The sequence below is a fragment of the Tripterygium wilfordii genome, chromosome 8 (genome assembly GCF_013401445.1).
Source record: "Tripterygium wilfordii isolate XIE 37 chromosome 8, ASM1340144v1, whole genome shotgun sequence".
In the NCBI taxonomy this organism is placed as follows: domain Eukaryota; kingdom Viridiplantae; phylum Streptophyta; class Magnoliopsida; order Celastrales; family Celastraceae; genus Tripterygium; species Tripterygium wilfordii.
In genome coordinates this window covers 10,540,408-10,554,450 of record NC_052239.1, presented here as the reverse complement: position 1 = coordinate 10,554,450, position 14,043 = coordinate 10,540,408, and the positions used below count along the sequence as shown (strand labels likewise).

Sequence of the window (14,043 nt, the reverse complement as noted above, 5' to 3'; positions counted from 1 at the left end):
GGAGACAAGGACTATCTACGTAGTTGTTAAAGTGCAGTAACTAGAGCATTAAGGATTTAGAGCGCGCACACATATATATGTGTAAGTATATTTTTTCTATAAAAATTTGAGAGGCTATAACCTAGTGTAACCCCCTCCCTCCACCCCTGCCAACGACATTGAGGTCAAGGCGAGGAGGAAGGAAAAAGTAATGATATGATAGGTGTGAGCTGTCATTTGGACAGCAGGCCTATGGCACGTGTATGTTATGATAATATGTAAAGGTACGATAAATAAATAGTTACACCTGTAATGAATGCGGGCCTATTCCAAGTGGGTTGGATTCCTACACGCACAGTGTATAAGGCCATGAGCTGCTAGTAAATGTCAACCACAATGGTTGTAATTTGTTAGGGCATGATTGTCAAAAAATGATGTTCTAATGGGTCAATAAAAATTTTTATGTTCCAACAACGTTAATATATTGGTTTAATTTTAGTTCTCAGGTGTGCCCCACAGCACACACACACATTTTACACAAAAATCAAGATCGGACTCCATCTCTATTACACAAAAATCAAGTCAATAAATTTACGTTGTTGTACCAATACATTTTATTGGTTCAATACATTTTGTTGACTCAACCATATCAACAAAACATGTCCCTCAATACAATCATATCAACAAAATATAAATTCTTATACATGACCCACTTTTCATCAAAAAACCACCATTGTGATTGTTCTTACTTGGGTTTTAGTCATACCTTGTTGACCGGGTGAAGACAATAATTGACCCGTACAGTCGAAGGTTTACAACCTTGTTTGTCTTGGCTTGGCAGCCAGTTTGAGTAATCATGGGGTGCGGATGAGTAAATAAGAGGAGAGGCAGACATGGGTTGCTTGCTTGTACTTGACTACTAGTTGCTAAGCAAGTTCCATGAAGCCTCAAGCAGAAACTGAGAGATCAGATAAGTTGTTGGTACAGTTAAAGGAATATAAAATAGAAAGAAATAATCTACACATCTTTCCGATGGGGGATAACAGTGGAAGTAGCTTCCTGCAGCTTCAGCTTCAAACTCACTGCAATGGTACTATAATGCACCGCTCAGTCATACTTTTTTATTCGAACACATTGTGTTGAAACTAAAAGAGATGTGTTTAGCAAGTGCTAACACCCTACCAAACGCACCCGCATATCTCTCCTAATTTGGGGGAATGTTGATTGGAGTTAAAAAGAGGTGATAGGGTTGGCGTTGCGGAACATGATCGTTGAATTAAGGAGATTCTGCTGCATGGAACGTTTCATTTTTGTTATTATATCCATCCTAACATAAGTAATTAAGTCAGATATTTAACTAAATAAATTAAGACAAAAATGATTTGCACAAGCAAGTTAGTTAGTCACTTAGTTGTATGGTTCAACAGGATCACGTCATGATGGTCTCTTTAATTTCTCCTTTTGTTTTCTCATTTTACAATTCCCCAACTAGGGTTTTAATAATTAGAACATCACAATATCATTGATTATATATATAGATTGACCAAAACAAATGCCGCCTAAACTTAACTAGGATTAGCCCCAATTAGGTCAAGGTTGTTTTCTAGTTAGGCAGAAAACATGCACCTAAAAAAGGATATGGAATGAGAAGACGTAACAAAACTTGTAGATTTAGATTTGGAATAGGCCATTTGGCCAAAAACAATTCTCTTAATTTTACTAAAGTTGTTGAGATGGCTTTGTATATGTGTGTGTGTGTATATATATATATATATATATATATATATATATAGATATATATATATCTATATATATATAGCAGGCCATGACTTTCAAAATCAACTTTGACGTAAGATGGAATATTAATAAGCTACCAACCATAAAACAAATAGACAGAATTAATGTTGAAACTTATTTTTAGTAATCAAAAACCACATCGAACAAGTTTTTCCTTTGGTCTCCCTAAATCGATAGGGTTTTGTTTGCCCCAAAGAGATTATTCACCTGCTTCTACACGAATCGAGATATCCACTTTAAATATTGATTACTTAAAATTAGTTAATTATGTATTAACTTAAAGAAGAAGCAACAGTGAAGTTATAGGATAAAACGTTGTCGTATAGAAGAATGTTTCTAGTTTGTAATGATTGATCATGAGAGTCTCTTGATTTGGAGGTGAAGAATGTCTACAATCATTTTCACAAAATTAGAATAGTATATAATAATAATAATAATATATAAATAATATTATAGGCAATATATTAGCTTTTAACCAATAAGAGATTACTCGATTAACAATTGGTTGAGTTAGGTATATATGTATATAAGCTTCGATTCTAATGAAAAAATATTTCTAACGATATTTCAAAAATTTTAAAAACATAGTTTTTCATTTTTCGGAAAAAAAGAATAAATTAGCTTTTTTTATTACAACGGAACAGCACGTGCTTCACTGACCCCACGTGCCACATTACAGGGAGAACAAAACTGAGTGCTCTGATGTCTGACCAAGGAGAAAGCCACCTCTACAGGAATAGAAGGAATCCCTGGAGATCTTCCTTCCTCTTTCTGTACACAAACTCTGAATTCCGCAAATTTTATTTTCCTTATTTATTCCTCTTAATTTAATAACTCAATTTTTTTTCCTTAAGGAAATGGAAGAATCATTATGGGTTCTACTACTACTTCTACCGGTGTATTGAAAAGACAGTATTGGTTAAGATTAATTGTGGAATTTATTATATGTCCTCTTGTTCTTTCTGGTTTCCCTCGCCGTTTCTCTGCTATTCTGCTCTCACAATCTCTCCCACAACAACATTCAGAAAAAGGGTAAGTCTGCTCTTTCTTCTTCTTCTATTGGGTTTTTGTTGAGAATTTGTGATATGATCTCAAGCAAGTTATCTGATACCATTATCACTGTGTATGATTGGTTTTTGTCAGTTTCAGCCCTTTTCTTTTTAGGTTCCTTTCCTCTTCGAAAATTGTTCTGTCTTTTTCTCACTTTTTTTTGACTTACGTTTCTATTTTTCATTCTCTTATTTAATATTTTTTTCCCCCTGACATGGGTTTTCTACAATGAATTTTTACTGGATAAGCAAACCCAATTGCTCTGCTTTGTTCTTCTGTTTCTGTTGATGGTAAAGTTATCATCTTTACACTTACTTTCTATTCCAAAGTATTGAAATTTGATTATATTTGAATGTTGATTTCGTTTTTTTGTAGGTTTTGTGATATGTGAATATGGAGAAGAAGGTGGATTCTAATTTTCCTGCAGAAGTTCTTGAGGACTATTTTAGGAGGGAAGAGTTCGAAACAAGTTCTTCGAAAGATCGCTCCGAAAATAAATCAAAACATGCGTCTAGATGGCGTGGTTTCATGCAATTATTAAAAAATGGATCAAAGAAATCTATTGCAGCTTTACAACCTCTCAGTGTCCTCAAGCTCTCATCAATTGGAAGGAGCAGTAGTATGAGAGAAAATGTTGTGCTGGCACCTGATCTTCTTGTCCACACCGGATTGTGTAACTCGAAGTCCGGCAATAGAAATTTCAGTCTATCAGAGCTTCAAGCTGCAACCAACAATTTCAACCCAGGTTTTCTATTGTTGTCATGTTTAGATTTTCCTTATTAAGCCAAAAAATTTGATGTGATAGTTTCATATTAACTGGATTTATTGCTTTTCAACATGGCTAGAGAACATGATTGGGAAGGGAGGTTATGCTGAGGTTTACAGGGGTTGTCTTCAAAATGGGCAATTTGTAGCGATTAAACGGCTAACCAAAGGTACACAGGACGAGATGATCGGCGACTTTTTGTCGGAGCTTGGGGTTATGGCACATGTGAACCATCCTAATACAGCCAAGTTAATTGGTTATGGCATTGAAGGAGGAATGCATTTAGTCCTTGAATTGTCTGCGCATGGAAGCTTAGCTTCGTTGTTATATGGTTAGTTAGTAGTACCTTTTGGAGATTGCCCGTTTTGAATCTTACCGTTAATTTATGCAGCTGTAAATATGTTTTGGATTCGCTGAATTTTGCAGGGTCAAAGGAGAAGCTAAAATGGCATATTAGGTATAAGATTGCTTTAGGGACAGCAGAGGGTTTATTATATCTTCATGAGGGTTGTCAGAGAAGGATTATCCACAGAGACATCAAGGCTGCCAATGTTTTGCTTACGGAGGATTTTGAGCCTCAGGTACACTTACAAAACCCTTTTTCTGGTTTTGGTGTTAAGTTTTGAATATGATAATTCACGCGATCTAGTTTCGGCTAAGTGGGTTTGGAGAGATGTTACTCCTATGTGCAAAATCCGATCCAATTTATCGTAATCGATTAGTTATAACCGTACTAAAAGAGATATATTACATAGTTTTTTTATGAATGTTTGGGATTCCATGCTCTGAATAATGACCAGTACTTTTCATTCAGATTTGTGATTTTGGACTTGCAAAATGGCTACCGGAACATTGGACTCACCATTATGTTGCCAAATTTGAAGGCACATTCGGGTTTGTAAAAACTCGACTTTCCTTTTCTGCTGGTTGCCTTTTAATAATCTGATTTATTTTCGAATGTACCACTAACGGACTTTCTCACTATTGCAGTTATCTTGCTCCTGAGTTCTTAATGCATGGAATAGTAGATGAAAAGACCGACGTCTTCGCGTTTGGGGTGCTGCTCTTGGAACTAGCCACCGGTCGCCGAGCTCTAGACTATTCACAACAAAGCCTTGTCCTGTGGGTATGGTTTTCTCGTCCCATTCCCTTTTTTTGCTGCATCGATGAATCATATTAGATGGATAGTCGTTGAGGCTTCAGATTTTTACCCTTTTTAGGCAAAACCTTTACTGAAGAAGAACAATATCAGAGACCTAATCGATCCCTCTCTAGCCGGTAACGGTGGTTACAATGCTGGGCAGATGTGTATTATGCTCTTAGTTGCTTCTTTATGCATACAGCAGTCTCCCATTCGACGGCCTCAAATGAGTCAGGTACGTAGAGTTTCTTGAAAACCCACAAGAGAGATCATTAGAAATACACAAACAATAATAAATCTTATACGAGCATATGGAAATGAAATGCAGGTTGTGCAGCTCTTGAATGGAAACTTAAGCTACTTGAAATATACAAAGACATCCAAAGTGTCATTTCTCTGCAAAGCTTTCCGCGAAGAACTCTCAAGTGCAGAAATACTCAAGAAGTCGATGATGATCACTTGATTAAGCATTTCGATACTGAAAATCAGGAGTCATTTCTACAACCTTATTGAACTGCCTCATAGATAGAGTGATAGCACACAAATACATGTATAGTAGTACTATCAAAGAGTATATTTTTTTTAAAAAATGATAGAATGTTTTATTGTAGGTATAGAGTTGGAAAAGTTACAAAAGTAGTGTTGAGGACGAAAGAAATTGTGGAACAAAGTTGAAGGAAGGCATAGCATTCGATTTGGACTGTTTTAGAGCTTTTGAGTCAAAAAAATATTGTAGGCTACTTATTGATATTCTTGAAGTTGAAACCAAATTTTGGAATTTTTAAGGTAAAATTGCTTATTCTTTGAGTCTTGTCAAGTGTCAAAGAGTAAGAAAGAAACCGCAAGCAACACCAATGTCACACCAGTCATCATTTGAGTTTTTTTGTAATGAACGATTTCTGGGAACTCTTGATTGGACCAAATAAAGTAGAAAACACTTTTGAAGAATGAATAGAAAGATTAAAATGCATATCATAAATATGGATATATGCTTGGTTCTTTGCACAAAAACTGTATTTTATGATATGACCAATTTTTTCGGGTAATGAAGAATGATACCACTGGATTTGTTTATTTTGAACAGTCAAGTCTAGCCGTATGGGTTGCGTGCACGCCCCGGTAGATAGATAATTGCTTATTTTGAACAGTCAAGTTGATCCGTATGGGTTGCGTTCACGACTTGTAGATAGATAAGTTGAGCCAAAATTTAGTGAAAACGAACGGAGATAAATCCATCAAGGATCGAACCACATAACCCTCCCACAGACGGCACACCTTCGGCCGAAATCGATAACAAGCTGCGCTATCCCACTTTGATTGATATGATCCGCTATCTCTTTCCTTTGGAATGGGGTTTTTCCGTTTTTTAATTCAGTGGGTTAAATGGGGCTCACCACCCCAGTAAGTTTGGATCCTTTTCTGGTGAATCCGGGAAGTGAGACTTTGAATTTGGGCAAAAACACCACAAAGCCCTGTACTTTGTAAGTCCATGTACACTAAATTTTCCTTAATAACATTCCTACTGGAGCATTGTTTAATTAGGGTATCACTGTACGCGCAAGATTCTCTCATGTCATCAGTATTTCAAGTCGAATGGTGCAAGCTTAGTGTCCATTCTGTAAGATCCACCATTTCTACTCATCCGATTAGGTCGTTTAAAGTTTGAAAAGGAACGACAGGAAGGTGGGTTCGAGTGTCGACCATGAACGCTGTCACTCAGTTGCAGAGGCAGTTCGTTGATTACTTTACTTCACTTTTCAGGGAGGTCAGTAGGAATTTATATCTGTATTTGGTTGAAACTTGTGGGATTCAAGTGTATCAATTATTCTTTTCATGTGGGTTTGTTCTATTACTTTCGTTTTTCTCGAATACAGAAATTATTTCATGGATAAAGTTTAGATTTTGAGTATGAAGAAGCCATATTTATTGAGAACACCCAGATCACATAATATTATTCAGATTGAAATCTCAAGTGCATTACAAAGTAAAACACGAAAGGAGACTGTATATGCCAGCATAAGAAACACTGGAAACAAGAAGGGTTTATATATGACCCATAACAACAAACCCTAATAAAAGACTACAAATATGCAGTATTAGAGAGTCCTGACATTTATGTTTTGTGGGGAGCGACTTTTTTGGAAAGCTTTTGGATGTTCTGATGCTGATGAGTTGTTATTGTTTGAGTTCAGGGATTGGTGGACGATCAGTTTGCCGAGCTACAGAAGCTGCAAGACCAAAGCACCCCTGATTTTGTGGCTGAATTTGTCACTCTCTTTTTTGAAGATTGTGAGAAGCTTATCAACAATATGGCTAAAGCTCTGTGAGTATATATTTTCCTTACTCTTTTGAGTTTCTTATTGCAGTTAGTTATATTATATAGTTTTTGTTAGAGAAACCTTGCTTGGTGCAAAGGGGCATGTGTGTGTTTGTTGGATTAGACTTCATTTGTTGAAGAAATTATTGAGTGGGTCCCTGCTTTGTGTTCAGAGAACAACGGATAGTGGATTGCCAGCAAGTGGACTCCCATGTTCATCAATTGAAGAGTAGCTGCTCCAGGTCTTAATAACTTTCCCGTTCACTGATCTGCATAATATGAGTCTCTTCCCTTTGAAAACACTTCTTTACTAACCTTTGAGAATTCTGGCAAAAGTTAATGTAACTTGTGATTGTTTCATCAGTATTGCTAATTACAGTGCTTATACCGAGACAATATCTGCCTGGTAGGCTGGTATACAAATAAGAGTGTATTTTTAGACTTTAGTTTTAAGATGAAAAGCAGTCTTTGAATTAATATGTTTATTTCTCTGTTTTTTTTTTTATTTATTTCTTTGATTAGAGCATTGCTCTTTGTACAGTGTAGGTGCCATGAGGATGAAGAATCTGTGCTGTGCATTGCCTTCAGAACTTACTGTGAAGGCCAAAACTGTGAAGGGTGAGCCTTTATTCAAAAATACTTCAATTTTAATTGCTTGTCTAATGAAAAACTCATTGACCATTCGGTGCACTGGTTTATGATATGTGATGACACAATATTGAGTCTGAAATCAAACAAGAAAAGAATTACAAAGTGAGCAGAAGGTAATTTATTGAGGATATGTGAATGTCTCAAATTCATCACAAATGCTTGAAACCTATGGTAAGCTAATGTTTAGATGCTGTGTTCTTGAAGGAAGGGTAGATAATTTCTCCTAGATTTTTTAAGGCTTTTAAAAGAAGTCAGGACGGTTGAGTTATACTCTGTGCACTGTGAATCGATAATCTTAGATGGAAGTTGATGGATATCAACTTTTAGATACATTGTTTGGAATGAGAACTACAGTACGAGTTGTTATTTTTTAGGAAGTCATGATGAATGGTGAAACATGGATAGTGGTAAAGTCATTTCATTGTAACCAAGGAGTCACATGTTCATAGCACAAAAACAACCTATTTGCAATTCATTGGCTTTGCTGTGCACATTTGCAGACCCTGCCTCCATTGCCGGAGCCTTTTGCGTTGGGTGTTGTTCCTTTTTATGATGAATTTGTTTTGGCTTGTTCTTTATAAGAATCAATATGGAACTGGCAATTCTGAAAAGAAATATAAAAGTTTAACTTTTCTTTTGGTTTGATTTCAAGAGAACAATGACGTTTCTCATTTGAAATTTATTTTTGTCAAAAGTTCCGTATCAAAGGTATAAAGTGATTTTAGATTTAAGTATCCAAGGGACCAAGACAACAATATTTCAAAAACCCCAGAATAACTTTTGCGGATTGACACAGTTCTCAATAGAAGCACCAAATGTGTTGTGCACTTTGTTAACTGTTTTCATATGCACTTGAATTTGATTCATTGAGAGTGCCAGTGCAGGTGTGTAAGATGCCTGCAGCAAGTGAATCATGAATACTTCTTGCTGAAGAACAAGCTTCAGACATTATTCATGGTACAAATTTCCATTTATTCAGTGGCAGATGCCTGGTATTTAAATGAGCTCATATGCTTAACAAATTTTTTTAAGAAATCGATTTACTTTCCAGAAGTCCATTTCTCTTGCCTTCTAGAATGTCTTGCCATCCTTCGCCCGCCTTCCTCGTTATGTCTTCTGCTCTGCTTGCGATACCGTTGGTAAAACGATTAACACCTGCCTTCATTTTTTATCATGGTTTTCACTTGTGTTCTAATGTTAATTGTGGTGGACTGCAGCTACAGCAACAGATCCTTGCTGCTGGTGGGTCGATTCCGACGATAGCTCGAGTACCTTGATGTCATACACCCTATATTAATAAAGGTAAAGATAGAATTCTTTCAGGTGTTCATAATGTCGTTCTAATTTCCAATGGAAAATTTTTGACTGCACTACGATCCTGTGGTTTTTCCTTCTTTAAGGGATTTCCAAGTTAAAAATCATGGTGTTCATTATTGTTATTTTGTTCGGGATTAATTTTTTTCGGCAGTAGTCCCAACACAGCATTAATAGTGGCGGGCACTGCGAAACTGAAGGAACAAACAGGCCCATTTTTGGGGGGTATTGAAGAAAGCGTAGCTCAGCTGGGATGAAAAAGACTGCAACCCCTTGCTCATTAATAAGAAAGGACTAGTCACCCAAAGTTACAGTGTTGAATGTATCGTGCATCTTGTAGATGGGTTTGGTGCAATCACAGCGCCCACACACACACACCCCTCGATACCTATTTAACACAGCGGGACCAATCTTCAGAGATATCTGCTTTCAGCATACTCTCCTCTCTGATAAGATATATATACATACATATGTATGTATATATTAAGTAGAACTTACTCATCGTTTCTTTCACAAAAGTTGAGCACTGTTTGATTGCTGGAGCACTTGTCTACGTTCATTAGGAATGTTTGTTTATTTGGTGACAAGTATTATTATACATCCCAGAATGAAGCAACGTCCATGAGTTGAATCTCTCTTCTTTTTTATTTAAAATTGTTAAAGTTTTTCCAATTCCAAAGCCCCATCAATGATTAAGCCGAGTACTTTTACAAACTATGTAGTTTGGTAATTCGTGAATGACATTGATATTAACACTATCCACGTGTGACAGACTGTCACTTTATTTTTTATTTTTTTTGGGGCTCGAGCTCGAGATTTTTATGAAATATCACGCATATGAGTGTCATCAGAATTATTCGTGGTTCTCAATTGTCACTTTATATCTACTATTAGTCTATTACGGGGCATTTGGTTGCTATTCCAATGGGTGTGGGTGTGGGTGTGGGTGTGGGTGTGAGGTGAGTAAGAGATAGTGTGAGATGAACATTACCATGTTTGGTATGAAATGAAGAGTGAGTATGAGTGTTACAATTTTAATTGTACAATTTTCATACTATCAAATTTTTTGTACAATAAATTAATTTAATGGTTGTGATTACTTCTTAATAAGGGGTATACGTCTTTTGAGTATCAAACTCATTTTCCCTTGTGGTGATTAGCCAATCTCACCATTTTAGTGAGCTTAACTAATCTCCATAAGAAGAGAATAAGGTGGGATGTGTTTGAAATTTCATCTTTCCAAACTCAACCAAACGAGATAATGAGTTATTATCACAACTCACCGTATTCCCCTCAAAATGTCAATCAAATGCTCGTTACTATATCTATCTTAAACCTAAATTGTGCATATATACATACACATTTCGTCATTTCGAGGTAATTGATGAACAGATTGTCATTACTCATCCTAGCGAATTAGGTAACAGTAGGAATACAGGGAGGGGCAAAATTAAAACGCGGCAATTTTTTCCTTTGTTCTCCGCATGCAATTAAATGCAGAAATGCCAATTTTTCTTACCATCTCAACATTCTTCGACTGACATACATCTTTTGATGCACTAATACTTTTGACTCTTCTTTCCCTATGTTGTAGTTCCTTCAGCTCCAAGTAAATGACAGAAATTAATGGCCAGACCAACAAGTGTGTAAAAAGCACCCAAAAAAAGACACCAATGTCATGTGCATATTATCGGCGGACGAGGGTCCCTGTAGTAGAACTCAGGATAATAAACAGACTGGACGTTTCTGACTAAAATTATAGTAACTTTTTACTACAGGGGCTCTTAACCTGGTCCAATTAAAGCATTTTAATTAAAAAAAAAAGGCTTCATGGGCTCTTTCATTAAAATCAAGTAGTTAAATTAGTGTCTTGAAACCTAGTAATTGACCAGATTTCCACAAGCATCTTGTGCAGTTGACGGGAAAAAGAAAAAGAAGATGAATCATGTTCCTTATTAAAGCAACCAACAGGGGTGGTTGATGTAGGATCTCACGTGCTAGCTACGGCGACAGCTGGTAACTAATTGCAAACTGTTACCGTATCTCTCAAGCCATCCATCTTCACTAACTTCACTGCTCACGTGGCAACATCTTACGGTATTTAGTACCATCGATGGACCGTCACCGCAGGGCACGCGATACCCGTCCGAACCACACCTACTGCCTTGTCGTCCGAGCCTGAACTCCCATGCATGTTAGGACAACCGTTTGACCCCGAACCTCATCCCAATAAAAAAAATAAAATACAATTAAACGACTCTTTTGTAGTTTTACAGAAGGGCCAGAGCGAGCGAGAGAGAGAAAGAGAGAGAGAGAGAGAGGGAGAGGGAGAGAGTAGCAGTCATTGCATATTCATCTTCTCTTACAAGCCAAACCCACCTCATTGACTGACAAAGATTCAAGAATTTCTTCTCTTGTAAGCCAAACTCTCTCTCTATATGGTACTGCAGATTTCTTTTTGATGCTGATAGTTTCTTTTCCACGCCATTTCTCACGAGAAATCGGTACTCTGTCACGGAAAAGCAGTCCTTCTTCCCTCAAAAGTTCCCTCCTTTTCCTATATAAGCACTTCGACATCAGTCCAGACTCCAGAGCTCTTCACCGCTTCTGATCAATACTTTACTTTTCATCCAATGGCGGTGAAGCAGAGACTGGGTGGTTTCCGTGTAATGCAATGCATTCTGTTTGTGATATGTTTGCTAGCAGAAGGTAGAGTACGTGTGTTTGCGATTTTGGACCCTCTTGATTTCTTGGCTCTGCAATCGATTCGGAAGGGGCTTGATGATATGTCCGGGTCGAATTTCTTTGCTTCCTGGGACTTCACTTCGGATCCTTGTAATTTCGCCGGAGTTTACTGTGATTCTGATAAGGTGATCGCTTTAAATCTCGGTGACCCGAGGGCTGGTTCTCCGGGTCTGACGGGTCGGATCGATCCTGCTATTGGGAAACTCTATGCTCTCGCAGAGTTTACGGTCGTTCCGGGTCGGATTATCGGTTCTCTCCCTTCTTCCATATCGCAGTTAAAGGAGCTACGGTTTCTTGCGGTGAGCCGGAACTTCATATCCGGAGAGATTCCGGCGACTTTAGGGCAACTTCGCAATCTCAAGACGCTTGATCTTAGTTATAATCTGTTTACCGGAGAGATCCCTCGCGCCGTCGGAACCTTACCAGAGCTATCCAACGTCATTCTCTGTCACAACCACCTCTCCGGTTCGATCGCTCCTTTCCTCTCTCAAACCCTGACCCGGGTCGATTTAAAGCACAACGATTTCTCCGGTTCGGTCGCTCCATATTCTTTTCCTCCCTCGATTCAATACCTCTCGCTATCCTGGAACCGGTTCAGTGGCCCCATTGACGGCCTCCTAAACCGGCTCGACCAGTTGAACTATCTCGACCTCAGCATGAACCAACTCACCGGCACCATCCCGGGTCGGGTCTTCAACTTTCCGATCACAAACCTCCAATTGCAGAGAAACTCATTTTCCGGTCCAGTTCAGCCGGCTGATCAGGTCAAAATCCCGACCGTCGATCTTAGCTACAACAGACTGTCCGGCCAGATATCACCAATGTTCTCGACCGTGCAGAATCTCTACCTTAACAACAACCGGTTCACGGGTCAAGTTCCGGATAGCTTTGTGGACCGGTTACTGGCGTCAAGTATACAAATACTGTATCTACAGCATAATTTTCTGACGGGAATTGAGATTAATCCGACGGCTGATATCCCCCTGAGTAGTTTATTATGTCTACAGTATAACTGTATGGTCCCGCCCGTACAGACGCCCTGCCCTCTCAAGGTTGGGAAGCAGAAGGTTAGGCCGGCAGCGCAGTGTGTGGGGTGGAGAGGGTAATGGTTTGGAAATTTGAACTCATATCAAGGGCATTTTGGGAAGGCTGAATGCTAGAAAGGTTGATATTGGGTTTCCATTTTTGTTTGATTCATTAATTTATTTTTGGTAAAATTTAAGTAAATGTGCACCAATAAGATCGTGAATGCTCGTACAAAGTGTAGCTATTTAGGGTAAATATATATATATATATATATATATATATATATATTATGAGAATTCTCTTAAGCGGATACTCGTATTTCCTTTTAATTTACGAATGTGAATCTTAACTGTTGGATATGACCAATAACAACTGAGATTAAAAAACCTGCTTTGACATGCTCTAACAAGTTTGAAATGCGACCATTGTTCGGACGTCATTACCACCTAATTTAAGCCCAGACCACAACGAATAAAATTCAACCAAACCCCAGTTGATGTTGTTCACCATAGATGTTGGAATGACACTTGAAAGCTGCCACAGTGAGGAAGAGATTGTCAATCCGGCCATCGTCATTGTACGCCACCGCCGAACTGAGATGGTCCTTGGTTCTGCAAGCAAATGTATGAAGAAACACAAGCTGGAAGAAGAATCGTGAGTTTTGACATGAAACGGGTTGAATCATCTCAAATTGACCTTTTAATTTCAGCTGTTAGTTAGATCCGACGGTTAAGATTCAGGTCCATAAATTAAACGGAAATGCGGGTGTCTGCATAAGAGAACGACTATGTGTGTGTCTATATATACACACACACTTTTTTGAGCGACAATATTGGTGGTGCAATGCGGTGTATGTGGTTATGACTTATGTCATAATATGATTGTGAGTACATAGAGTGCTTCAAATTATGGTATCCTCTGGCTTTTCGGCTTTTTATTTGCACCGGGGGGGAGGGCATGTTCAATTGCTAACCACTGGTCGCCAGCTGCATGGGTGTGAGGTTGACATTTCATCTCTGGCTTTTCGGCTTTTTATTTGCACCGGGGGGGGGGGGCATGTTCAATTGTTAACCATTGGTCGCCAGCTGCATGGGTGTGAGCTTGACATTTCATCGAACACTTGGACGTCTCTTTCTACTATCCTCTTATGCAAGTGTGGGGGAAATGATAGATTAAAAAATGGCTTTGAGAGCATCAATGAAGCAGAGCCAAACACAAGAGTCAATCTATAAAAGAAAATTCTTAACTAACTTCTTT

The 14,043-nt window shown here is 38.1% G+C and overlaps 2 protein-coding genes and 1 pseudogene across 3 annotated transcripts; all 3 read left to right on the top strand.

Annotated features, from left to right (window-relative positions):
* Window positions 1-2,485: 2,485 nt before the first annotated feature.
* LOC120003458 (receptor-like cytosolic serine/threonine-protein kinase RBK2) lies at window positions 2,486-5,525 on the top strand. 2 transcript variants are annotated; one of them, XM_038852458.1, is made up of 8 exons: window positions 2,486-2,808; window positions 3,202-3,571; window positions 3,672-3,923; window positions 4,019-4,173; window positions 4,407-4,486; window positions 4,583-4,718; window positions 4,813-4,968; window positions 5,062-5,525. In XM_038852458.1, exons 2-8 carry the CDS (start codon window positions 3,220-3,222, stop codon window positions 5,194-5,196), a joined length of 1,266 nt encoding a protein of 421 aa, XP_038708386.1. In that variant the 5' UTR covers window positions 2,486-2,808; window positions 3,202-3,219; the 3' UTR covers window positions 5,197-5,525. The 2 variants fall into 2 exon arrangements, with proteins under 2 accessions (XP_038708386.1, XP_038708387.1); XM_038852459.1 differs by lacking the exon at window positions 2,486-2,808 and adding an exon at window positions 2,923-3,116.
* A 404-nt stretch (window positions 5,526-5,929) lies between these two features.
* On the top strand, window positions 5,930-9,778 carry LOC120003419 (annotated as a pseudogene).
* Window positions 9,779-11,310: 1,532 nt separating this feature from the next.
* LOC120003729 (receptor-like protein kinase) lies at window positions 11,311-13,055 on the top strand. Its single transcript, XM_038852786.1, has one exon. It carries the CDS (start codon window positions 11,649-11,651, stop codon window positions 12,864-12,866), a length of 1,218 nt encoding a protein of 405 aa, XP_038708714.1. The 5' UTR covers window positions 11,311-11,648; the 3' UTR covers window positions 12,867-13,055.
* The last annotated feature ends 988 nt before the right edge of the window (window positions 13,056-14,043 follow it).

Excerpts from the sequence above, each read along its gene's own strand:
- LOC120003458 (XM_038852458.1), top strand. The coding sequence starts at position 3,220 with ATGGAGAAGAAGGTGGATTCTAATTTTCCTGCAGAAGTTCTTGAGGAC. Across the intron at positions 3,572-3,671 it reads AACCAACAATTTCAACCCAG|AGAACATGATTGGGAAGGGA; the intron begins GTTTTCTATTGT and ends CAACATGGCTAG. Across the intron at positions 4,719-4,812 it reads AACAAAGCCTTGTCCTGTGG|GCAAAACCTTTACTGAAGAA; the intron begins GTATGGTTTTCT and ends TACCCTTTTTAG.
- LOC120003729 (XM_038852786.1), top strand. The coding sequence starts at position 11,649 with ATGGCGGTGAAGCAGAGACTGGGTGGTTTCCGTGTAATGCAATGCATT.